Source organism: Equus caballus, chromosome 21 (assembly GCF_041296265.1).
Source record: "Equus caballus isolate H_3958 breed thoroughbred chromosome 21, TB-T2T, whole genome shotgun sequence".
NCBI lineage: Eukaryota > Metazoa > Chordata > Mammalia > Perissodactyla > Equidae > Equus > Equus caballus.
In genome coordinates this window covers 44,260,811-44,286,548 of record NC_091704.1, presented here as the reverse complement: position 1 = coordinate 44,286,548, position 25,738 = coordinate 44,260,811, and the positions used below count along the sequence as shown (strand labels likewise).

General features: G+C 38.7%; 1 protein-coding gene and 1 long non-coding RNA gene across 3 annotated transcripts in view; one reads left to right on the top strand and one right to left on the bottom strand.

Moving 5' to 3' along the window:
• The window catches only part of LOC138919723 (uncharacterized), a 61,575-nt gene extending 41,466 nt beyond the window's left edge, over window positions 1–20,109 (bottom strand). Inside the window, exon 1 of the long non-coding RNA XR_011430175.1 lies at window positions 19,977–20,109. This is a non-coding gene — a long non-coding RNA (uncharacterized lncRNA). The remainder of the gene's footprint in view (window positions 1–19,976) is intronic.
• IL7R (interleukin 7 receptor) lies at window positions 1,021–25,738 on the top strand. Of its 2 annotated transcripts, NM_001081942.1 has the most exon segments (8): window positions 1,152–1,233; window positions 5,023–5,161; window positions 16,079–16,236; window positions 20,348–20,505; window positions 22,542–22,707; window positions 23,724–23,817; window positions 24,745–24,820; window positions 25,235–25,738. In NM_001081942.1, coding segments are annotated over 8 exon segments (1,377 nt in total).

Sequence of the window (25,738 nt, the reverse complement as noted above, 5' to 3'; positions counted from 1 at the left end):
TTGTCTGTCTGTTGACAGGACTGCTATCAACCTGTACCTTCAAACACTGATGCTGGCTTAAGTAAACAACGACTACCAAGAAGTCAGCCAGGCTTAACAAACACCACTGCTTTAATCATGAGGCCATACTGGGAACAATTTTGATGGACAGGCAAGTTTAGGGAGAGTCTGAATTATCTCTGTCGTTGTCTCAGGCTTCTGCCCTGTGTATGTAGGTACCAGTGTGGTTTGCATGTACCGTATGTTCCTAAAATGTTGTGTGGCAATCAGCTTTTCACAAATAGAATCCTATTTTAAACACACTGAGAAAGTAACTATTTTCTCCATTAAACAAGGGCTCAGCAGACTTTTTCTCTAGAGGACCAGATGGTAAATATTTTATGCTTTGTGTGCCACACAGTTTGTGTCTCGGCTATTCAGCTCTGCTGTTGGAGCACCAGGGCAGCCATGCTTATTCAAACTTTATTTACAAAAACAGGTGGTGGGCCAAACTTAGCCCCTTGGCCGTAGTTTGCCAACTCTTAAACAGTTCTTGAATGCCTACTGTGATGGGGACATATAAGTAAGTATAGGGACACATATAGAACTACACAGAAAAATGGCTGTTCTTGTGAAACTCTCTAGTGTGTATGTTCAAAGGTTGGAGGTGAACTCTTTAAAATAAACCTGCAATAAATGACTTCATAAGAAGCAGAATCTTTCTTTAAAGGAAAACTCACCCCAGACAATCAATTTATTGGCTTTGTAAGTTTAGATTTTTGTCTTGTGCTTCTTTTAAAGTGAGCTCTGTTCACACTCTAGTCTGAAATAGCTTGAGCCTACACTTGAATTGATCACCTTACTCTGAAATGAGTATAGTGAGTCTAGGGTCTACCAGGAGCACCAGGGAGGTACAATAATTTAAAGTGCTCTATCCTTTCATTTCCTCCACCTCTGCTTACAGCAGCAATACTTTTACTCAGACTTCCTGTTTCTAGCACTAGCCTTATTTTTCGCTGTGTTTATACTTCCCCCTGTCTGTGGTTAAATAAGTATAAAGCCAGAAAGCTAAAGATTTAAGGCTCTCTGACTCTCGCTCTCACTCTCTCTCTCTCATTCATTCCTACCATAGGCTCACATGCCTGCTCTGTTCTCTCTTTCTCTCTCTCAGAATGACAATTCTAGGTACAGCTCTTGGTATGGTTTTCTATTTACTTCAAGTCGTTTCTGGAGAAAGTGGCTATGCACAGAATGGTGAGTCATTTCTAACTTTTCTTTAGGATTTCAGATTATCTCTAGCACAGGCTTCAGGCTGCTCAGATTCCTAACAGACCTGAGCTGGGCCCTGGGTTGGAATGGAGTTTGAGAAACTACAGTGTATTCAGTCATTTTGTATGTTCGAATCACTAGAACAGGGAGTTTGGGGACAATACTGTAGGTGGTTTATAAAATTTTAGAACTGTTAAGGAAGAACGCATTTGACTCTCCAAATGTAGATGTTAGTGTGGGTCGATGCCTCTGCTCTTACAAAAAGAACACTATATAGACGCGACGATTGTGCTTGTTGGAGAATCTCCAAGGTAATTTTAGCTTAAGAAATAAGGCTAGATTGGCTTTGTTTAGCTTTTTAAGAGTTTCCAAAAGCATGACTTTCATGACAAAATGAGTCTAGAAATAACAGCTTTGTCTGCATTTACCATTGCTACATCCCCAGCACCTAAAAGAGTATATGACATAGTATACATTCAATAAATATTTGAAAATTTCTTCCAAATATGTTAGTTTTGATAGACTCATGTGAGATTCTAACTGAATCAATGAATAGAGAAAGATTGCAGGGAGTTGTCTCATTGAAATATATTTGTCTCCACATCAACAAATGAACTATCATGTAATAATTCTCTTTGGGATTCCTGAAATACTTAGTGCCTAGTAGCAGGTGCTGCCTACTTCATAAATACATTGTAACTACAACGGAACTGGAGACAAAGGTAAAGCAGCAGCAGGGGCCACTGGGAACTTGGACCACCAATTTGTTCGTGGAAATTAAACCCCTTCATCTTAAGAGTTAAAAAGTGTTTTCCCATCAAAGATATCAAACACATCAGCCAAATGACTCAGCTTAGGTATTTTAAGTCATATAATTACTAAGGATGGAAATCCCTAGGATATTTTCATTAAGGGAATTGTCAGAGGGTTGACATTTTTCACAGTGTGACTATGTATGAATCACTTCGCAGAGGCTGATCCTCATTCCATGGTAGGTATTGCCTTGTGTTTGCACAGACTGATGGTTGATAGGGGACACATAAAGTTTACTCTTTGGAGTACAATATATTCCTTCTATTTCTCCCTGGTGGCCATACTGTTTCGAAAAGAAATAAGAATTCGAATTGAAAGCTAAGTGTTCACTTCAACTTTTAATTTCAGATTTTTTTAGGAGATTTGTAACTACCCATCCACATGATCAAAATACTTTCCAGTTTGGGGTGTAAAATATTCAGCTGCTGTTTGTTGAAAGATAAGTTATTTCTCTGATAACCACAAGGATGATCAAGAGAAGAAAGAGATACTTAAAAAAAATCCAAACCATTTGTACGTTTATTCAACTAATTCCTTTTGCTAGGGAGCCTTCTAAACCCTACAGCCTTGTCTATAATACATATTCCAAAATAATTAAATTTTTATGGAAAAATAGGCTTAGATAGTGAGCATTTAAAGAATGATAGGTTAACTCACTGTCCAAAAGCTCTATATAATTTCAAACCCATAGTAATAATAACAAGTTTGACAAAGAACTCTTTTCAAAGGAACCCCAAAGTTTTCGTGTATAATCTCAGAATTAGAATTCTTATTTTAGCTTTTCATTACGTATTTCTCAAAAAAAATATGATCATAGTCATAGCTAATCCTTACTGAGTGCTTACTATGCTCTAATCTAAGTCTTTGTGTATATTTGTTTAGTGATTCCACATCATGAATTTACATATCAGACCACAGAGGCTTAGAGAGGTTGAGTAACCTGATGGAAGACCACAGCTATAAAGCAGAATAGCGAGGATTTAAACCAACATCTGTCCACCCCTGCCACTGGAGGTCTTAACCACTGTGTATATTACTGTTAACTAAGAATTTTTCAGCTTAAATCATTCTCTCTCTAAAATGCCATGCAATTTTGCAAGTTGCTGAGGGGAATTTTTCTTGGTTGCAAAGCAACTTTACTCAATAACACCTGCTAAAGAGCCAATGAGCTGCTTCTCAAAACATAACAACTCGAACCGTATGACCAGCGCTTTGCATATTATATGAGAATTTACAGCAAGCGCACTTTGCCAGACTGGATAGCTAAAGGCAGTGGGAGTGCTTTGTTCTGCTGCTGATGACCAGCATCTGCTAGACTGCTCTCTCTGGCTTATGTTGGATGTTGAAGTATTTTGGAGACAAAGCTAATCCATGGATGTCTGAATTCAAATAGTAATGTAGGTTCTGTTTTATAGGATTAGTGGAAGGTGCAAAGAAGAGAAAATGTCAAAACGGTGCAAGGACTGCCATGCAAGGGCAGGCTAAAACCACCCACCCAGAACCATTCCATCTAGAAAGCTGCCAGCCATTAGGAAAGGATATCTAAGTCTATAAGATTAGGAGTGAACATGCTTTGAAATGTGAGCCCTAAATGGTGGACAGCCCCTCATTATTTAAAACTGTTATCAGGAAGAGGGCCATGCCCTGCTGAAATTACATAAGAAGTCTTTGCTGGAAGTAGAATTGTAAACCAGGTAGATTCTAGGAATGGTCAGAAAGAGCAATGCCCATAGATCTTATCTAGATGTGGCTTTTCAAGATTTGTTGCTTTGACTGAACAGACCTGTCACTCAACTGATTGGTCCACTCAGAATCAGCTGTACTAACTTTCCCACAGGCCTATCGGGTTATTTAAGAAAAGAGTGCGCTGTCTGCACATCTCATGGCCTTTGGGAAACTCAACTGGGGTTTGATTTTCTCATAATCTGTACCCGATTTAAAGCCCCAGAAGATTAATTTCTAGTACTGATGGACCTGGAAGCAGTCATAGGCTCACACTTGACAACCCTCAGAAGGGCTTTGGTTACTATGGATTTTCTCATGTCCCAGACAGAGTATATGTGCTGACAGATTTTTCTCTATTAAATAAAAAAATGTCTATTTAATCTTAGGATCCTCAACCCAGCTTAAGAAATTGAATACTCTCTGTGACCAACTGTCCTTTCCAAAAGTGGTGCAAAAAAATTCTGGTTCCTCACAACTTCCAGAATTTTGCCAGTGTCTATAAGATGCAATTATCTATAGAAGAAGAATCTATAAGAACAGAAGCAGTATCTGTAAGTTTCACAGGAAGTTCCACCAGATGTGAGTCCTGTCAGATCTAATGTTTTCTAATCACTTTTGCCTCAGTGGCTTAAAACAAGTTGTCTTAAATAAATAAATAAATACAATGGAGATAATCAATGGCGCTTTCAGTTGGGACCCCTAATTAGGCAAGGGGAAGCTAGCCCTTAAAAAAGTGAACTCCTGACTGTTAGAGAGCTATCATCTTCCTTTATTCAGAAATAAGTAGTTAAGAGGGAATAAATGAAGATTAGCAATAAAGTCAAAGGTGAAGTTGGGTAGCGTATGAATCTTATTGAAATGTACAAACTAGTAAGAGAAATTCCCATTTAAATAAAGGAAAGAGTATGTTCAGTGTCTCATTGTTGATCTCTAAGACTCTAACTCAATGGCAGAAATATTTAGATCTATCTGGAGTTTATTTATTAAATGTGATAAATTTATTTTTTTCTATTAGAAAACTTCATAGTCATTGTTTTATTTTCTTTTGTTGGTTTTTGTTTTTGCTGTTTTGGAAACCTCTTTCTAGTCTTTGCCCTGAGCTTTCTTTCTTTAGATAAACTATGATCATCCTTTCATGCCCGCTAAAAAAGGCTGCCATTTCATTAATGTCGCTCCAGATTTCAATAGAATGTACTTATTTGATTCATTGAAAGCTACTGGTTTGTTCCTCCTCAGGAGACTTTGAAGATGCAGAACTCGACGACTACTCTTTCTCGTGCTACAGCCAGTTGGAAGTGGATGGACCCCAGCACTTGCTGAGCTGTGCTTTTGAGGACCCAGATGTCAACAGCACCAATCTGGAATTTGAAATATGGTAAGGAACAATGGCTTCAATGGGTGCCTAGAAATCCTCTGTCTTTCTTTTCATGGGCACTGCAACAATGGCTGGAAAGGAAGGAGTGTGAAATCCAATTATCAAATATTAAAATTGAATGAATTCCAAAAACTTCCTGAAGCTACTTGTCCCTCACTAACAGACTCAAGCAAAATGCTCTTGTGGGTTCACCTCTCAGGTCCTGCTGCTTCAGCCAAATATGGTAGGGATCTTGGAGATCTCACATCTCTCTTGACTTCATAGCACAATTGAAATGCTGGTTCTCCCCAGATGCTACTGCCAAAAAATCTCTTTGCCCATCATGAGACAGTCTAGTGTCTGTAAGCTGCACTGTGGAATGCAGTTGCCTGGTTTCTAATCCCAGTACCAGCACTTACTAGCTCTTTAACCTAGAGCAAGTTACGTAACTTATCTATGCCTCAGTTTCTCCACCTGCTAAATGACATATACTACCTCATAGGGAAGTTGTGATGATTAAATAATTTAATACATGTAACGCACTGAGAAGAAACATCCAGTGTGTCATAAGTAATAAAAAAGAGGCATTAAATAAAAAATCTAGGACTACAGACCAAACTTCTACCCTCTTGACACAATTTGACTTCAGGTAATGCTCCTGATATCAATTTGCCAAAAAGCCATAGGAACAAATTGGCTCTTGCTTTCATAAGGCCTCACAGAAAAGGCATAGAAAAAGAGAAAGTCTCTGTCTGGTTTGAAAGTTTGATAAAGAGCTCGGAGAGCTTTATCTTCTCCCTCCTCCACAAATCATCTCTAGTCGCTGAAGGTTACTCTCCCCAGTGATTTGAAAAAAATACTCAACCATGAAATTCTGACTTGTGGCTATCTCCAAATTCATATCAGATGACCTAATTTTAGTTGGTTTTCTTGTGAGGAAAGTGAGTCAAGGTCCGCCACACATACAAGAGGGCTTCTTAAGTTCCATAGACTCGCAGCCAGTCCTCCACAATCACAGTCTAGACACACCTGAATTCCATGTCTTACATTGAATTACGGGAGCTTCCCGCATCTGTTCGTGTAGTGCTTGCTGCTGCAGTCACTGCATAAATAAATATGGTCTTGGACTTGAGTTCCATAGTATGTTCTCAGTCTGCCTCCGTCAGTTCACTTACATAACACACTTTCTAGGAATAAAATATGTCGAGAGAACAGGAACCTACAATGTCTAGAACCTGTGCTGGAAACAGACTACACTAAAACAGCCGAACAATTCGTTTAAAGGATGCGCTTATTTCTATGGGCAAATCTCCCTCCCACACCGAGGTTTGCCTTTGGGTCCTTCAACCAGCTGTTGGTGGACTGCAGTGTTCTTTGTGGTTTCTTGTGGGGAGGCCAAGGTTGACCTTTGTGTCCACTCTCGCTCACACGGTATTTGACCATTTCCTTGCCCACTTGAACAAACTTACCCGCTTCCTTTGACAAGCCTTTTGATTTTTCTGTGGTATTTTAATCTGTCCGTAGCCTCCACTTGGGTTTTTCAGTTGGATTCAGATATTTCCATTGGAAAGAGGTTGGCTTACAACATGTTTTCAGTGTGAACAATAAGTATGAACTCTTCAGTAGGTTAAGGTACTTCTGGGCAGCAGCTGTTTTCATAAAAGTATCCAAACCTTGAGGGGTGGATTGGTGGAAATCCTAGATCCAGAGGCGGCAATGTATCTCAATTTAAACTCACTTATAGAGTGTCGTATTTGCTGGTTAGGTTGAGTTTCTTTTCCACAATAAAACTAGCTTTATTGGAGCTTTTTTCTGTTAATATAAGTTTATAAAGAAGAAACTGGAAATCACTGAAAATTGTGAATTTTGTTGAAATTCTTACACAGGTGGAATTGTTGATAAAAACCAGATGCTATCTCCTGGAGCAGGGGCATCTTCCTAGATGAATTTCCCACCTGCCTGCTCTGGCCACCTGTCTTCCAGGCTTAGAAACCGAGTTACTTAGTGTTCAATGAATGGATCCATCTCTCAGTGATGGACTTGGATTAGCCAAAATCACAGAGTTGGATTACCAGCACACCAACTGACTACTTCACATTGACAGATACAACTATCATAGAGGCCCAAATATTAATGCACGGCTCAGGATCTACAAGAGCTGATGTTTGTGGGGAAAAGAGACAGAGAGGGCCAGTAGCTTGCATATCAATATAAATGCTCTCTTACTAGGTGACCTGAAAATTTTTCATTTACCCAAACTAACCAGGTCTCAGGTGCCTGGACTGACAAAGCAGAGGTGCTGGAAACAGGCATGTAGGTTGGAATCCCAATATTTAAGCTCTCTGATCATAACAACTGCCCTGCATTTGGGTAGAAGGATTAGTGTCTGGCTTATGGTCAGTGCCTGTAAATGGTACTTAATTCTCTCAACGTAGTCTGATTTTCTTTAAAAATATGATCAAAGATTGTTCAGTTAATTTAGAAGCAAAACAAAGGAAATCTGTTGATTTTTAAGACTAGAGTTATTTGGTTCAGATCTCAAAGTGGTTAAATTTTTTTTAATTAGTTGATTTAAAAATCTGCATATCTCTTTAAAAAAAATGGATTTGATAATACAGAGCCCGTACAGCAAAAAGTAGCTGGAACAGAATTCTGCCTGCTTCTGTTGATGAGGAATTAAATTTCAGCGCTGAGGTGAGGCCCACTTTTCTCATTTTTATTACCTGTATAGACAACATAGGCACTTGAATTTGGGACCCTGCTTTTTAGGTGTTTGCATAATTTTCATAGTCAGAAGGCAATTGTATTGCCTTTATTTTCACATTCTTGGGGGCACCGCAGTCACTCCCACGAACCGCCTACAGATACCACTTCAAATATGTCACTTTTTGTTTTCATCAATTACCACCACCGTCACAGGCTGCACCCTGACAAATTGACCTCATAGTCTAGGCTTAACTAGCAATATCTGTCAAGTGTTGTTAATATAGCCCTTTTTCAGTAAATGGTACTTACTTTCAAAGTTGCTCAATATTTTTGAGCTAGATTCTGCCTTTCAGGTCTAACTGAGAAGTAAAAGCTATAGTTTGTTTTCGTTTTTAATATTTCCATGTCAATATCTGTTTGCACCAACAAGAGAAATGCATTTGTCTCACTACAGTACACGAGGCTGCAGGAGGTTTAGGAAGGCGGAGATGGGGTAAAGAAGCAGATGCAGGGGTCCCCAGCAGTTTCTCCCTATTTTCGGAGCAAGGGGATGTGTGTGAGTGGCTTAGAGTTGATGTCCCCTGCGAAGGTCCCATAGGGCCAAATTTGTTAGCCTATAGTACTACTTAGATATTTTCAGGAATCCTTTCTCTCCTCCAAAAATATCCCAGCTCTGTCCAGAAAAAATAAAATGTGATCCACAAATGTGTGAGCCACATATGTAATTTTAAATTTTCTAACAGTCTCATTTTGAAAAAGAAATGTGAAATTAATTTTAATAATATGTTGTATTTAGTTTAATATATTTAAAATGCTATCATTTCAACATGTAATCAATATGAACAAAAACCATTAATGAGATATTTTACCTTCCTTTTTGCATACTAAATTATTAAAATCTAGTGCACATTTCGTATTTAGATCACATCTCAATTTGGACTGGCCATATTTCAAGTGTTCAACAATAACACATGTGGGGCAGCAGTCATTGTGTTGGACAGTGTATTCTAGAACATTTCTAACTCTAGTAATACATAGTTAGCAACCAAATAAATTGTTCCAATTTAATTAAGTGAATTGAAATGAATTGGATTGAATTGGGTTGAACTACTCATGGGAAGACACTAAGTTTCCTCCAGTCACCTAAAGCCAGGGTCAGTGGCCAGAAGCAAGGCTGTCTATTCTGGCCACAGGTTTATCTTAGTTTCCTGGCATGGCTTCCTCTACACATAGGACAGCTCCCGGAGTTCAAAGTCCGTAAAAGGATGCCCAGACTCACACGACAGCCATATGGTGATACTTTATTGTTCATTGCTCATTAATCTCATTCCCTGAAAAGTGGGAATGGACCAAGAATAACATTTTAGATTCTTCTTAAACTTCCAACAGTACCAAGAACTTACTACATACTAAGGATCTATAATTGAATATTCCACATATGCTTTACTTATAAATATATTCTAAATTCAGTGATTGAACTTAAGAGCCATTATCTTTCTAATTTCTCCACATCACATGTTTTCCTAAAATTTAGAAATGGGACCCTGCCTCAATTCTTCTCTTCTATCCTTATTCATCGAATCATGACAATGTTGTCATCTTCAAACCTGTCCATCTGACGTTCCTCCCAAGTTTGTTGTCTGGTATCCATCTAGCTTACCTTAAAATTTGCTTTTCATTTTTATTCCACTCCAAGTGTAAAAACCCATCTAATCCAACAAGAGACACAGCCCTCTAGAAACTCCAACACACATACACACACATACTCAAAACCATAACAACTACATACTCCAAAAGACAGCAGCTAATGAAAAAGCTATTTTAGGGAGATAATTGTAAAGAATGTCCCACAAATAATAAAGATATTTAGCCAATTAATAAGCTGAAATTTCTTCACCAACTCTTAGTTTTTCATGACTGCAGGAGCTTAACCAGTCATTCAAAGACCACAGCAGCCCAGAGGTGGGTGATTCTGCGCCTAAAGTTGAGGCATTCTCCTCAGATTTTAACCCCATGCCCACCTCACCTCAAGCCACACAAACACGTTCTCTGTTCAGATCCAGGGACAATCCTGGAAAGGTCTCACTTGAGCACATGCAGAGAAATGTGTACATACGTCCAATTCACCAAAGAAAACCAACACGCATTCTGGGTTGTAGGTAGTAAAGAATCTTTTTAGAACATACTCCCTATGATTTTCTTTTTTTTACGTATCTGATTAATGAGAAGAACTCTTTTCATGGAAGTGAACTTCCACAGATGTACTTTTTTCTGCCACAATCCCCACTTCCCATCTGACCAGCTGTGCCTCTTCTTAGGGCTATTTGGTTGGATTTAAAGAGGACGTAGAAAAAACAAACTGGTGACCACAGTGATCACAGGAGAGGGAATTTAAATTGAGGGTTGAGGAAGGAAGAGAAAGGAATAATTTTGCTCTTATTCTTCATTGCTTAATTATTTTTCCAACAGGAATATACTTTGTATTACTTTTTTAACTTTTGTGTGGTTTATTAATTTTGTTTACTTTCTTTGTTGATGACAATTCATTTTGGGGGTAAAATTTACTTATGATGAAATGTATAGATCTTAAGTGAGTTTTGAGAAATGTATTTGACGTGGAGCCATTGCCTCAGTCAAGATATAAACCATCTCTTCCACCCTAGAGGGATGCCTCATGTCCCATTCCAGTCACTTCTCAGCCCCTGTGAGCAATCACAGTTCTGAATTCTATCACCTTTTGGTTTTGTCGGTTTCTGATAGTTCTTAAAAATGGAATAACACAATTTTTCTTTCTGACTTCTTTCACTCAACAAAATGTTTTTGAGATTTATCCATGTTGAGGTGTGTCTCATAGTGCATCTTTCCAATTGCTGAGTATTAATTCCACTGCATGATTATATCACAAGTACTTAATCCTTTCTCCTCTTGACGGATGTTTGGGGTTTTTCAACTTTGAGGCTATCATTTTTTAAAGTTGCTGTTAACATTCTTGTACAAATCAGTTTGTGAATATGCATTTTCATTTCTCTGGGGTAAAAACCCTAGAATGCAATTGCTGTATCAGAGTGTAGGTGTGCATTTAACTTTATAAGAAACTGCCTAACAGCTTTCTAAAGTGATTATACCATTCTACTCCCCTACCAGCAATGAACGAGAGCTACACGTCATTTCCAACATTTGGCTTTGGAACAGTATTTCAATGTTTTTATTTATATTTCTCAACTAACAAACAACATTGACCACCTTCTTATGTACTTGTTGGCCATTTATATGTCTTCTTTTGGCAACTAAGTCTTTTGTCTATTTGTCATTGAGTTGTTTGTCCTTTTATCATTGATGGGTATGATTCTTTACATGTTCTGGACACAATTCCTGCATCAGATACATGTATTACAACTATATTCTGACAGTCTGTAGTCTGCCATTTCATTTTCTCAGTGGCATATTTTAATAAGCAGGAGTTTTTCATTTTGATGAAGTCCAATAAATCTTTTTTTCTCTTTTTTGTCTAGTGCTTTTTGTGTCATTACTCTCAAAGTTAGGAAGATAATTTCCTATATTTTTGTCTAAATATTTTACAGTTTTAGCCTTCATATTTAGATCTATAATCCATATCTAGTTAATTTTGTGTGAGATCGAGATTCATGTTTTCCACGTTTGCTCAGTTGTTCCAGGACAATTTGCTAAAAGGATTTTTTCTTTCCCATTGAATTGACTCGGTGCCTGTATTTAAAATCAATTAACCTTACATGTTGAGTCTGTTTCTGAACTCTTCATACTTTCTTTTTTTATAATTGAGTTGTACACTTCATTTTTTTTTGTAGACTACATCATGCTCACCACCCAAAGACTAATTACCCCCCATCACCGTATACATGTGCTCTTTTACTCCTTTCACCCTCCTCCCTCCCCGCTGGCCCTCTGGTAACCACCAATCTAATCTCTGTATCTATGTTTGTTTGTTATTATTGTCGTTGTTTTTATCTTCTACTTATGAGTGAAATCATAAAGTGTTTGGCTTTCTCCATCTGACTTACTTCTCTTAGCATAATACCCTCAAGGTCCATCAATGTTGTTGCAAATTGCAAGATTTCATCTTCTTTATGGCTGAGTAGTATTTCATTGTGTGTGTGTGTGTGTGTGTATATACCACATCTTCTTTATCCATGCATCCTTTGGTGGGCACTTAGGTTGCTTCCAAGTCTTGGCTATTGTGAATTATTCTCAAATGAACATAGGGGTGCAAATATCTTTTTGAATTAGTGTTTTCACGTTCTTTGGATAAATGCCCAGAAGTGGAATAGCTGGATCATATGGTAGTTCTATTCTTAATTTTTTGAGGAATCTCCATATTGTTTTCCATACTGTCTGCATCAGTTTACATTCCCTATTGATCCAGTTATATGTCCTTATGCCAGTGCTAAACGGTCCTGACTACCACAGCTTTACAGTAAGTTTGAAATCAAGTTCTCTGAGTCCTCCATATTTCTTCTACTTTTTCAAGGTTGTTTTGGCTATTCTGAGTTCTTTGTACTTCACAAAAGTTTTAGAATCAGGTTTTCAATTTCTTTTAAATCCTGCTGAGATTTCAATTAATATTATGTAGACCAGTTTGGGGAAATTTTCATCATTTCCCTGCTGAATTTGCTAATCCATGAATTTGGCTATTTATTTAAATCTCTTTTAACAGCTCTCAGGAATGCTTTGTAATTTCCATTGCAAAGGCCTTGAACATCTTTTATTAATTTTAGTTCTAAGAATTTTATGCTTTTATTGCTGTCATAAATGGAGCTGTTGTTTTAAAAATTAATTTCCAATTGTTTGAGACTAGCCTATGGAAATATAATTGACTTTTGTACACTGACCTTTGTCAATTCATTGTATTAGTTTCTATAATTATATTAGAGAATCTTTATAATTTTCCATGTAAATAAAATTGTTGTGTGCAAATAAAGGAAGTCTCTTTTTCTTTCTTTCCAATCCAGATGTCTTTTATTGGTTTCTCTTGCCTTACAAGCTGGCTAGAACCTCTAGTGCACTGTTGAATAAAAATGGTGAAAGTGATGACCCTGTCTTGTCCTTCTCTTAGAGGAAAAGTGTTCACAGTTTCACCATGAAGTATGATATTAACCACAGACTTTTTGTAAATGCCCTTTATCAGCTTGAGGAAGTCTCCTTCTATTAATTGTCTGCTGAGAGTTTTTATCATAAATGGATGCTGAATTTTGTCAAATGCTTTATCTGCATCACTTGAGATAATCAGATTGTCTTTATTCTGTTAATGTGGTGAATTCTGTTGATTGATCCTTAATTGTTGAGCCTACCTTAACTTCCTGGAATGTATTCTACTTTGCCATTATGTATTAACACCAATGTGTTAATATTTTGAGGAACTTTGCATATGCATTCTAGAGGGATATTTATCTGTAAATTTCTTTTCTGTAATATTTTTGCCAGCTCTTGGCATCAGGGTTGAGCTAAATTCATAAAATAATTTGGGAAGGGTTTATTTCTTCTCTATTTTCTGGAAGAATTTGTGTAGGATTGGGACTATTTCTTATATATTTGATAGAATTCATCAGCATATAAACATAGAGCTTTCTTTGTAGGGAAGTTTATTAATAATAAATTTAATTTCTTTGAAAGAAATAGAACTATTGAGATCAATTTCTTCTTTATTTTCACTTTTGGGCAATATCTCTTTTTAGCGATTGCTCTAAGGGTTATAATAGTCAATCTTATCAGAGTTTACTTAGAGTTTACTATTTCGTGTAAAATATAAGGAACTGGCAATGATATAGTTCCACTTATAATATCCTATCCTTTGCACTTTTGCTGTCATATATTTTACATCTGCATAGCTAAGAAATTCTCAATGCCATTATAATATTTGCTTTAAGTATGTTGTCTTTAAAGAATATAAGAGGAAATATATATTGTCTTTCATATTTACCAAAGTATACTCTTTCTGGTACCCCTAATTCTTTCCTGTAGATCTAAAATTCACTCTGGTTTCATTTTCCTTTGGTCTAAAGAATTTCCTAAAACAAATGATCTCTTATTTTATCTGGCCATATCTTTACTTTGCCTTCATTATTGAAGAATATTTTGTGCATATAAGAATTCAAGGTGGATATCTTTTGTTTTCTCTTTCAGGGTTTTAAAGATACTATTCCAGTGTCTTCTGGTTCCCATAGTTTCTGATGAGAAGGGATGTTTTTCTCTGGATGCTTTCAAGATTTTCTATTTGCCTTTGTTTTTCAGCCATTTGACTCTGATGTGCTTAAGTTTTATGATGTAGTTTTTTTTTTTTTTTGGATATATCCTGATTGGGTTTGCTGAGTTTCTTAAACCTAAACATTGATAATTTTTGCCAACTTTGGGAAATTTGGAGCCATTGTTTTAAAAAAAAAATTTTTTTATCCAAATTCTTTCTCTCTTCCTGTTCTGGAACTCTAATTACACATTTATTTAGCCCATTGATGCTGTCCTACAGATCACTGAGACTTTCTGTTATTTCAGACTGAATAATTTCTTTTGATCTATCTTCAAGTTCACTGATCCTTTCTTCTGCCATCTTCAATCTGCTGTAAGCCCATGCCATACATTCAGTACATTTTTAAAAATTTTAGATTTGTACTTTTCAGTTATAGTATTTTCATTTTGTTCTCTCTTTTATAATTTCTGCTTATCTATTAAGATTAAACATCTGCTCAATAATTATTACAATATTTTTTGTTTAGCCCTTGAACATATTTTTAAAAGCTGCTTGAAAGTCCTTTTTTGCTAGTTCCAACATTGGGGTCATCTTAGAGTCAGTTTCCATTGACTGCTTTTTGTCTTGACTATGGGTCACATTTTTCCTTTTTGGTTGTTTGTAGTAGCTTTTGAATGTTTCAAGGACTATTTATAATAGGGTTTTTTGGGGATTCTGTTAACTGTCTCTGGCAAGTGTTAATTTTAGTCCTTGTTACTCAGTTAATTTGGCTGGATTAATCTCCAAATTCTCTCTACTTTTGAGGCAGCATCTAAAATCTGTCCTTGGTTCTTTCTGGTGCCTTCTAGCTATTACCATCCCACGGTTTCCTTGGAGTCTCCTCCATACCTGTACAATTGAGGCAATATATTCATAGTAATTTGAGTAGAGTTTATAGGCAGATTTGGTGTCTTCCATCTCTATAGCTTCCTCATTTCTAGGCTTTTTCCCCTTAAAAATATCCAGCCACTCAGGCAGTCCAAAACTCTGTCCTCCGACTTCTCAAGATAATAAAACTGTGGCTTTCTGTTTGCTTCTAGATTCCTATCACAGTGTGACCTAATGGGTGCCCTCAGGCAAAAAAAGTGAAAGCAAGGATCTCATCCACCCTTTTTCAAAGGATGACATTCCCTCTAGTTTCTGCCTGCTTTTGGTTACTCTCCAATGCTTTTAAATAGGATTTTCAAAAATATCTTGTCCAAAGTTTATAGTAGTTATATATTGGAGGGCTAGTGTAATATAAAGTACTCTGCCATTACTGGAACTAAAAATTATACTTTTTTTAAAATAGAAATTTTTAAAAAGAGTACAGCTTGAAGCTTTTGATGCTAGTTGCATAGTAGGCAACATTCTCTCTTCCTCAGTTTCCTGAAGGCCTAATCTTAATTAGGAAGTGACAGAATTCAATTTCTAGAGCCTTGCTATTGCATGTTAAGCTAGTGAGCATGGAGAGAAGGGTTGATTTTAAAGTCTGCTGGTGAGTTAAAAGTTGAAGCACAGTCAAAATTACCTACCAAAAACTCTAAATTACCCACTAAATATATAGGGTTTTTTGTATATCACTCTTTAGACTATTTTGTCATTTCCTTTAACCCTTTTTGGGTCAATGTTTCTTCAAGGGGCTTTATTTCTTCAGTTTATTCCTGAACAATATCAAAAAAGCATTACCTTCCCACTTAAATGAAGTATTTGTTTTTCAATGATCAATTATTTAAAAAATAGAAATTTTCCATTATTTTCATGAACATGCTTGACTATTTCAAATTTAACTGCGTCTAATGTCTGAATATATAATCACTGATTGTAATGGCAGAAAAAGCTACATTACTTTAATTTTTTCTCTCAAACATGCATCTACCCACTCACATACCTATGGACAGAGTTGAAGTCACACAACTGAAACACACATGATGCTATTCCATTGTATACACAAACTCCTACACGAATCAAGACAGATTCCCTTTTTGTTTCTACAGTGAGGGCCTTTTGGAGGTAAAGTGCCTGAATTTTAGTAAATTGCAAGAGACGTATTTCATCAAGACAAAGAAATTCTTACTGATTGGAGACAGCACAATCTGTGTGAAGCTCGGAGGAAAGCACATAACTTGCCAAAAACTGAACATAGTCAAGAGAGGTAAGAAGTTGGAGATGGGGCTATGGTTGCCATTTTTCAGATATCTGAACACACTGATTGTGTCTGGACTTTCTGTATGTTAAAAGGAGACAAATCATGAAAACGATTTGTAATAGAAAACAGAAAATTCTCTAATGCAAATAATTTTTACAAGAAACGAAAGTTTTGAAGCTTATGCTATTAGTTCTTACTGTGAGAGAATTCGGAGGATTTTCAAATTCAACTGTGAAAGGCGATTGGCGTCTACAGTTTTCAGGAAGAGTTAATCTAGAGGAAGTGTCTAACTGGAGCTGGGTGTCCTGTCACCCACTCACATATGTGCTTCCCTTCCTCAGCTTACCTTCTCCTGAATTCCTTGTAGCCTTCTCCCCATATACTTACCACATTCTGAGTGTGTTTAACTATTATCAAGTTATTCTAAAAAGTAAATATACCTTCCGTATTAATAGAGTTCTCCAGAGGAACAAGAACCAATAGGAGATACATATATATAAGAGAAAGATATTTATTTTAAGGAATTGACTCATACAACTCTGGGGGCTGGCAAGTCTGAAATCTGTAGGGTAAGCCAGAAGCTAGAAATTCAGGTAGGAGTAGATATGGCAGTCTTGATCCAAGTTCCACCAGGCCATCTGGAAACTCAAGCAGGGTTTCTATGCTGCATTCTAGAGACGGCATTGCTTCTTCATAAGGGAATCTCAGTCTTTGCTTTTAGGCCTTCATCTGATTGGCTGAGGCCCACCACATTATGAAGGTTAATCTGTTTTACTCAAAGGCTACTGATTTAAATGTTAGCCAATTCACCATTTGGTTACCAAGAAAGTAAATCAAAACAATCAGAAAGATTGGGACTACAGACACAAAAATTTTTCCCATTACTTACGGATTTATGACCCCAAGGTAAATAAAGTTGTTTTTCAAAACCTCAGACATACCCTGGTATAGGAGAATGTCTAAGCCAATTATGATATATCAATGCAAAGGAATAATAACTACTTTAATAATAATATAACTACTACTCTACCTGTGGAGATTTACAAGTGAAACAGTATATATTGGGGCAAAACTGTTCAAAGTGGTTGAAGAGATGCATTCTTTTGCTGGTTTTAAATACTATGGCTCTGTTTCTCCCTATTCTCAATGACCCCCCCCCTTCACCCTACAAGAAGAAAATTAAAGGTAAGAAAGCAATATTCATTGGAGAAAACATAGAGAACTTGGAATCTAATCTCAGCTTTGTTTCACTAAGATGGTATAATAAAGAGTAAAAGCAGAAGTTCCATAGGTCAACAATTATCTTCTAAAAAAGCAAAGGTAGAAGAAAAGAGACCTTAGGTACAATCAGTGTGAGTGCTACCTATATGCCATGGCAACAGCATGGTATCTCTGTCTGGGACACAAGCAAGCTGGGTTTTGGTCATTTGGAGACCATGTTGCTATGGATAGATGTTCAGTTTGTGAACTACACAAGGGCACTAGATCTAAAGATTCACCATTTATAATGCAAATATATATATTCACTCTCTGAGAGGAGGCAGAGAGGGCAGAGATTCTCAGTCCTCTGACAGAGTCCTGGAGCATCGAGTAGAGTCCCTTGTTACAGAAACCCACACCAGCACACAGGGCCTGCATGCATTTTAGAGAATGAGCATGTGAACAGTCATGGCATACCCAGAGACTACAGGTGGCACCCTGCCCCTTCTGAGTCTCCAGATCTCACATGGCCAGTGCTCTTAGAGGCCCACATTCTGTACCACCCTGCAGACTGCAAACCCGACATGCCTCATCCAAGAGGCAAGAGGTAGAGTCAGGATGTGCACACTGCTGGTGGCTTGGGCCTCTGTGAAAGGGTGGTATGAGGCCCTTGGGGCTTTGGAAAGCACCCCTGGCCAAGTGAGATGAGAAGTGGTAGAGGCATGTCTCACAGAGCATCTTCTTCTGGTTCCTAATGTGACTTTTCACACACAGAACTGTCATTGACTTGAATTTAAACTGGGTCTTCCTGATTGAATCCCAGAGCCAGAGCTCGCCTGCAACCACCTGCCCCCTCACTCAGTTCCTCATCTTTAGGTGTGGGACCCCCCAGTAAGGCAGGAGGGGCAGTTTCCTGCCCTCCGACTTTTTTTGACAGGGTAAATCTATATAATAAATAGGTTATTTATTATATATATATATATGTATAATATATAGGTTGTATATTATATAGATTCAGGTTGTGCAAGGATAAATTAACTTTGTAAAATGTTGCTTGAAGCATGAGCACCTTTTTCTAATGTGTTCAAAGACACCATATGGGCTATAGGCAGACCTGTTTGGGAGTGCTTAGACAAGCCAGTGTGAGACAATGGAGTACAGAAACAAGAGCTAAATGGAGAAGAGCAAGTGTCAGAATCAGACAGAATTGAAGTCCTACTAAACCATCCTACAGGGGGCTGAACTCAAGTTAATAAGCCTCTCTGAGACTCATTCCCTCATCAGTATAGCGGGAATAAGTAATCGTTGATGGACGATGTGTAAGTAAAACACTTAGCACTTAGCAGGTGTATAATCAATGTCAGTCAGTTCTTCCCTTAATTGTCCCCTTATTAAGAGTCCTTGGGAGATGGAGATGGGGCAAGGGATTCAGGGTCAGATTTTGTTGAGAATACGAATCTTAATTGTTTCCTTGAATGAAGGGTAAGAACTGACTTGGCAGTTGTAATAGAACCAGTTGACAGCATTTTCTATTGGTCTGTTCCTCTACATCCACCCCTTTCCTCCTGCTTCCCTTTAGAGCATCTTCCCTTTTATAGTGCAACTAAGGGTAAAAAAGGATAAACTGCCCCTTTTACAGGACATCCAAAGGTAAAGAACTTCCTCTTTTTCAGTACCTCTGGGGCAATGGGGGAGAAACCTTGGCAGTCACCACTGTGAGCAAATGATTACAATAAGTGGGTCACACTCCACCGCACATGTTTATTTTACTGGGTTGGCAAGTCAGTCAGTCTCACAGCCCAGTCCAGATAGCTGAGAATCCAGTTCAGTCCACTGAGTGAAAGTTTGAAGAACACGCTCTCTCCCATTAACAATAGGTTTAGGTTAGATTTTGACCTATGTGATTCCCCATCTCTGTCTGAGATCAGCCATGCAAAAAGAGTGGCTGCCCCGTCCCTAGAGAACTTCCCAGGCTTTGGTGGAAGAGCATCTAAGAGGCCAAGAGGTCAATGGTGGGGAGGCAGATGACACACATGCTCTTCTAGGAATTCGATACCTTTCTCAGGCTTCGTTCTGCCTCATATACTACCTCTCCAACAATAATAATCTCCCTCCAACAGGGTTTTATATATGGTGCATGTGATCCTAACAGCAACTTTGAGAGGCAGGCAGGTAGAAGGAAGAGACCGGAGAGGAGCTTCCAGCTAATGCAGACGACACTACAGCAGGGAGCAGCCTGAGGTCATGCTGAAAGTTACAAGACACAGCCAGGATGCGGATCCCCAGCTTCAGTATAGCTGAGATGAGCTACAAGGCTCCCAGCTTGTAACCTGATTTTACTGGAATAATGAAGACTTAAAGTTTAAATATTCCTGCTTTGGGGCTAGTTAGTAACAAGTTCTCTAGGATTCAAAAGGCACAAAGAATGTGTTTGGGTGTAAAATTAGCACTAGCTGCTATAACAAATAAGCCCTAAAATATATGATATCTCAAACAACATAAGTTTATTTCTTGCTCACATAAGAACGAAAATGGGCATTTCTAACCTGTGGCTGGTGCTCCTCCAAGCAATATTCGGGGCTCCTTCATCCTGTGGGTCCACTGTCTTCAACGTATGACTCCAAGTGGTGGAAGGGGAATAAGCACGGAGTTACATATGCGGGGTTTCTGTGTCAGGATGGAAGGTGGTGCACATCACTTCCACCCACATTACTCACAAGGCCACACCCAACTGCAAGGGAGGCTGGGAAATGTAGTTTGGCTTTGAACCAGGAGAAGAAAAAATGGTTTTCTGAATTTGTTAACCAATTACTGACACAGAAAAGGAATGTGATCGTCAGAGTAGATGAACTTTAAAGATTATTAATTGTTTCCTTGACTGCCTTATAAACTGACCTCATTACTTTTTCCTTTCCAGTTAAACCTGAGGCCCCTTTTGACGTAAAAGTCATCTATCGTGAGGAAGCAAATGAGTTTGTGGTGACATTTAATACATCGCACTTGCAAAAGAAGTATGTGAAGGATTTATTGCATGAAGTGGTCTACCGCCTGGAAAAAAATGAAAATGATTGGATGGTATGTACATCAACTACACCTATACATTATGAAATTTATAAAGATATATAAATATAAGTAATAAGTAAATTATATATACATTTAAAAAGTATATAAAACTATAAAATAAAAATTTCTTAATGTTACATATTTTATTGTCCCAGAAGGACATTTACTCAGTGAGGGCCCCCAGCAATTTTGGGCTCAGAATGTACCTTTCCCTAAAAGAAGCTCCCAAAAGTGTAATAGTTTCAGGCCCCACAAAACCTGCATCTTCCCTGGGCTGGCCCATTTCTGTTCTAGCTCTGGGTTTTTTTCTTTCTCTATTGTTTTGTCTTTATAATGTTTCTAAGTTAAGTTATTGGACTAACAATATAGATTGAGATTAAATCAATCCTCTTTATTTGGGGGCCTCAAAAAATGTCTTATTTAGCACAACTTTCACAGGCAAATCAGGTAAAAAACATCACCAAGTCATAGCCACAGTTTGGTTTATGGGAGTTGTGGGAGCAGAATGCAGTAAAAGAGGAGAGGGGGCGGGATGTTTTTCTTCTTCTTCTTCCTCTTTAAGCCTGAGTTCTTAGTTCTTGAGGTAACAACTTGTGGGAGGGTTATTTAGGCTTTTCATGATTCGCTGCTGTTGGAATGGTCTGGCTGTCTCTGCAACCTATTCTGGGGAGGAGGTGGGAGAAAAGTAGAATGTCCCAGGTTCTCAGCTTCTTCTGAACCCACTGGCTTAACTTTCATCCTTTTTGCACCACATGGACAGAAAACAGATGATGGCTTTTCTTTCTTGAGGCAAACGAAAGTCCCTGCTTGTCCATAGTGTTCTTTTTTCTCAGGCCAGGATCAGCCTGGTTTCTTTCCAGTATGCTGCCATATGCTACTTACACAGGTGTAATGCCTGCTCCAAACGACCTTCTCCCTCCTTCTATCCTCACCCTCCCACACACACAAACACAGACTGGGCTACCTTGATTCTGCCCTCTTCCAGTCTTCATGTGAAAAGCAACTGTAGTGGAGAAAGGAAAAGTTTTGAATAAATGTTGCCAAGACAATTGGTTAACTATTTGGAAATAAAATAAGTTAAATGCCTAACTCTTTCTGTAGAACAAAAAAACAAAATGTGATTTAAAGAAATTATGTAAATTTGAAACTCTAAACAAGCTAGAAAAATATAGGTAAATGTTTATATTATTTTGAGTTGGAGAAGAACATTCTAAGCATAAGAGCTGTAAAAGAAAGCAAAATATTTATACATGTGACTACATAAATATAAAGGCTTATAAATGTCAGCACACACAATAATCAAAATTGTTAGTCAAATTAAAAATTAGGATTAACTTGCCATACATACAACTGACAGGTGGTTAATATCCTTAACATATAAAGACGACTTATAATTCAATAAGACAAGTATAACAATGGAAAAATTAGAGAGAAATTTGGGAATGTTTCACAAAATAAGAAATATATAAATTCAATAAACGTATGAAAACTAACTAAAAATCAAATAAATATAAATGAAAATGATAATAAAACAATACTTTTGCCTATCAAATTGATAAAGCACTTGTTTTCTTAAGAATACACAGTACTGGAGAGACTTGTCTCTATATCGCTATTCACAACGTAGAATGGTATCTTTCTGGAGGGAAATGACTTTTGCTCACTAACCTTATCATTCTCTTTCATCTTCCCTTGGGATAGTAAGGGGAAGAGAAAGAAAATGAAGAGATTGAAGTGTGGAAAGGAAGGAGAGAGCCTGAGAGTGATTTATATCCTCCCAAAGTGGGAAAGCCCAACTCACCTGAATAAGGACCCATTGTACCACTGCCCTCCTTGACCATTTGAGCATCATTTATGAGCTCAGCAACTCTGCTCCAAATTCTGCTGCTGACCCCTCCACATGTCAGAGCTCCTTCTTGTAACAAATATGAGTGGGCTTTGAGAGAAGGCACACATGATTAAAGATGCTCAATTTGAAATGACTTGGGAGATCTGGGCACTGCCTCTTTTTCCATCCTAAATATGTATTGGCACTTTTTGCTCTTTAGCACGTGAATATATCCAGTACAAAGCTGACACTCCTACAGAGAAAGCTACAACCTAATGCAATGTATGAGATTAAAGTGCGATCCATCCCTAATACCAACTACTTTGAAGGCTTTTGGAGTGAATGGAGTCCAAGTTCCCACTTCAGAACTCCAGAGAACAACAGCGGTGAGAAGTGACTGTAGAGTCTTTCCTGCCCCATGGTGATTTACATGTTAAAGTGTGTGAATGATGAGGTGCGGTGCATCCAGGGTGGTGTGGCTATAGACACGATGTGGTCTATACAGAAACTCATATATATACCTGAAATTACGCAATGTTATAAACCAATATGATCTCGATAAAATAAGTTAAAAAAAAAAAAGTGTGAGTGAGAGTGAGAGCTACAGAAATGACTCCCCTGAGGGCAATCTTATACTTTCTTTGGAGAATGACCTGCTATCTTTGCCCCTTTTGTGAAGAAGAAGGAAGTGCTGGGAGTAGTCCTCAGTCACTGATCAACGATGTAAGCTGTCTGGACTCTACCGCCCTGGGTGCTCTTGGGAGCTGCTGATAATTCTGAGCAAAATCCCCACCCACTACCTCCAGTTTCCCAGTTTACACTGCGATCCCAATGACTGGTCTCTCTAAGACCCCTCTAGAGAAGAACTTTGTTGATGGCAGATGGACAGACAGATGTGGCTCTCCCATGCCTCCTTTTCTGGAATAATAAAGACATTCTGGGGGTCTAGGAAATAAGAATGGCCGGAAGAGCCAAAGAACATGGCTCAGGCAGGCCCCTGGGGACGCTTAGCATCCCACATATACCTTCCCTTTGAGGGAGGAGGGGAAATGTTCTGCTGTATTAGCCTCCCATCCCCACCCTAGAAGTTGCCGAGCCTGCGGGGTAGAGCATTTATCTCATCACCCCCCTGCTCAACTTCTTTCTCTGAGAAGGAGAATGTTGGTATCTTTAATGCTAGGTCACTTTTACATTTCAAATGACAGAAGTTCTGGACCTAGTCACCTAAGTCAGTGCCACTTACAGAAGCCAAACCCCCCCACACACAAATCATCCTGTTCACTGAAGAACAACTTTCAAGAAATAATAAATGGGCTCAAGTTACTAAATGCACTCAAAGCATGAAAGTCACCCTCACTGTGTGCTTAATGATTGCTGACCAAGATCTGTTCTTGCCTTCCAGGGAAGATGGATCCTGTTTTACTAATTATCAGCATTGTGAGTTTCTTCTCTGTGGCTCTGATGGTCATTTTGGCTTGTGTGTTATGGAAAAAAAGGTGAATTTCTTTAACTATCAGATAGTGGTTATGTGGGATTCCAGCCAGGCAGAGCTCTAGCCCTAGTCATTGATGAGAAAACTACAAAGAGGAATAAGATATTTCAGGAATTATACTTCCTAACATCCCTCCTCAACCTCAGGCACTGGTGAATTTCCATAGTTAATTTCCTAAGAGGTAAAAATATGTGAACTGGACATAAGGCAACCCCTCCTCCCAAAACTCTTCTCCAGTCTCCTGAGGGAGCAGGAGCCATGCCTCCAGAATGCAGCTGGAGGTACCCTTGGAAAATGCAGAATGTGTGAAGTCTTGACTTTCAGCATTCAAATTCATAGGATTTTTCATTCTACCCCATGATGGGGCCATGTTCATCACAAAATGATGTTTTAGACACATACCAGTCAAACTATTAATGTTTTGGGAAGATGCCATCAGCAAAGGGCCACACACCCCTGGGATACTCCAGTTTGCAAAGCACCACCTTAAAGCAATTTCCCTGGGTAACTTAGAAAATATTTCTCACTTCTACCAAAATCAGAGCAGAGGAGTTGCTACCAATAAAGAGAAGAAATACGATGACAACACCTATATTGGGAATAGGTGAGCAGGTCCAATTTTGGTTTCATAGCTACACCATTGCCAAGCCTCATTGTTCCTTTTCTCCAAGGCTCTTTCCCAGAGGTGTCCCATTATGTCTTACTCACAGAGTAGCTCACTGACAACCATGTCGTGCAGAACCCCTCCACAGATTGATAGGGCAGTGAGGCCCAGAGAAAGCAAGTCACTTGTCCAAGGTCATTCACCCAGTTGTGGCAGAGCCAAGTCTAGAACTCTGCCCTTCCAATTCCTGGCTCAGAATCAGTGGAAAGCTCTGTTGTGCCTGCTCCTCTGCTATTTACTTCATCTATCAACGCCCTCTTATTTCAGAATTAAGCCTATTGTATGGCCTAGTCTCCCTGACCATAAGAAGACTCTGGAACAACTGTGCAAGAAACCAAAAAAGGTGAGTGCTTCTGCTGCTTCTATCACTATGTTGGAGGCATCCTGGTAGCCAAGAATGGTATTGCAGGATGAAGAATGGTTGAACCACAGGTTTTGGTCTTTTGTGCATCCCATAACAAGGGTTCCTCATAAGATCCCAGCTGAAGCTCCCCAAAGATAGGAAAATAAAATGAGATGCAAGTCCCAGAATTACCCAGGCTTCCCCAGCACTGGAACGCACAGTCAGTGGTTACATTAGACTCTGATGTGTCACAGCACCTCCAGAGGCAAAGCATCAACTAGAACATGTGGGTAATTCCCTGACATTCCCTGATAAAACCCTGTCAGAAAGTTCTTTCGATCTTTTCTTGAACAGAAAATTTGGTGGTGTGTCTCTCTTGTTCAGTCTTAATGACTCCCTTCTCTTTTGGTGCAGAATTTGAATGTGAGTTTCAATCCTGAAAGTTTCCTGGACTGTCAGATTCATAAGGTGGATGGCATTCAAGCTAGAGATGAAGCAGAAGCCTTCCTGCAAGATACTTTTCCTCCACAACTAGATGATTCAGAGAAGCAGAGGCTTGGAGGGGGTGTGCAGGGCCTCAACTGGCCATCCCAGCATGCAGTCATTACCCCAAAAACTTTCGGAGGAGAGTCACCCCTCAGATGTCTGTCTGGGAGTGTCACTGTATGTGATGTCCCTGTAATCCCCTCCTCCAGGCCCCCAGACTGCAGAGAAGGAGGCAAGAATGGGCCTCATGTGTACCAGGGCCTGCTGCTTGGTGCTGGAACTACAAACAGCACCCTGCCCCATTTGTTTCCTTTCCAATCGGGAATCCTGACATTGAACCCTGCGGTTCAGGGACAGCCTCTCTTCACTTCCCTGGGATCCAGTCAAGAAGAAGCATATGTCACCATGTCCAGCTTCTACCAAAACCAGTGA

What these genes read in the sequence shown, in the direction of transcription:
- IL7R (XM_070245822.1), top strand. Translation starts at nt 1,152, where the DNA reads ATGACAATTCTAGGTACAGCTCTTGGTATGGTTTTCTATTTACTTCAA. An exon ending in AAAATGAAAATGATTGGATG is followed by an intron (nt 20,506 to 22,541) that starts GTATGTACATCA and finishes TTTGCTCTTTAG; the next exon opens with CACGTGAATATATCCAGTAC. An exon ending in AACTCCAGAGAACAACAGCG is followed by an intron (nt 22,708 to 24,744) that starts GTGAGAAGTGAC and finishes CTCTTATTTCAG; the next exon opens with AATTAAGCCTATTGTATGGC.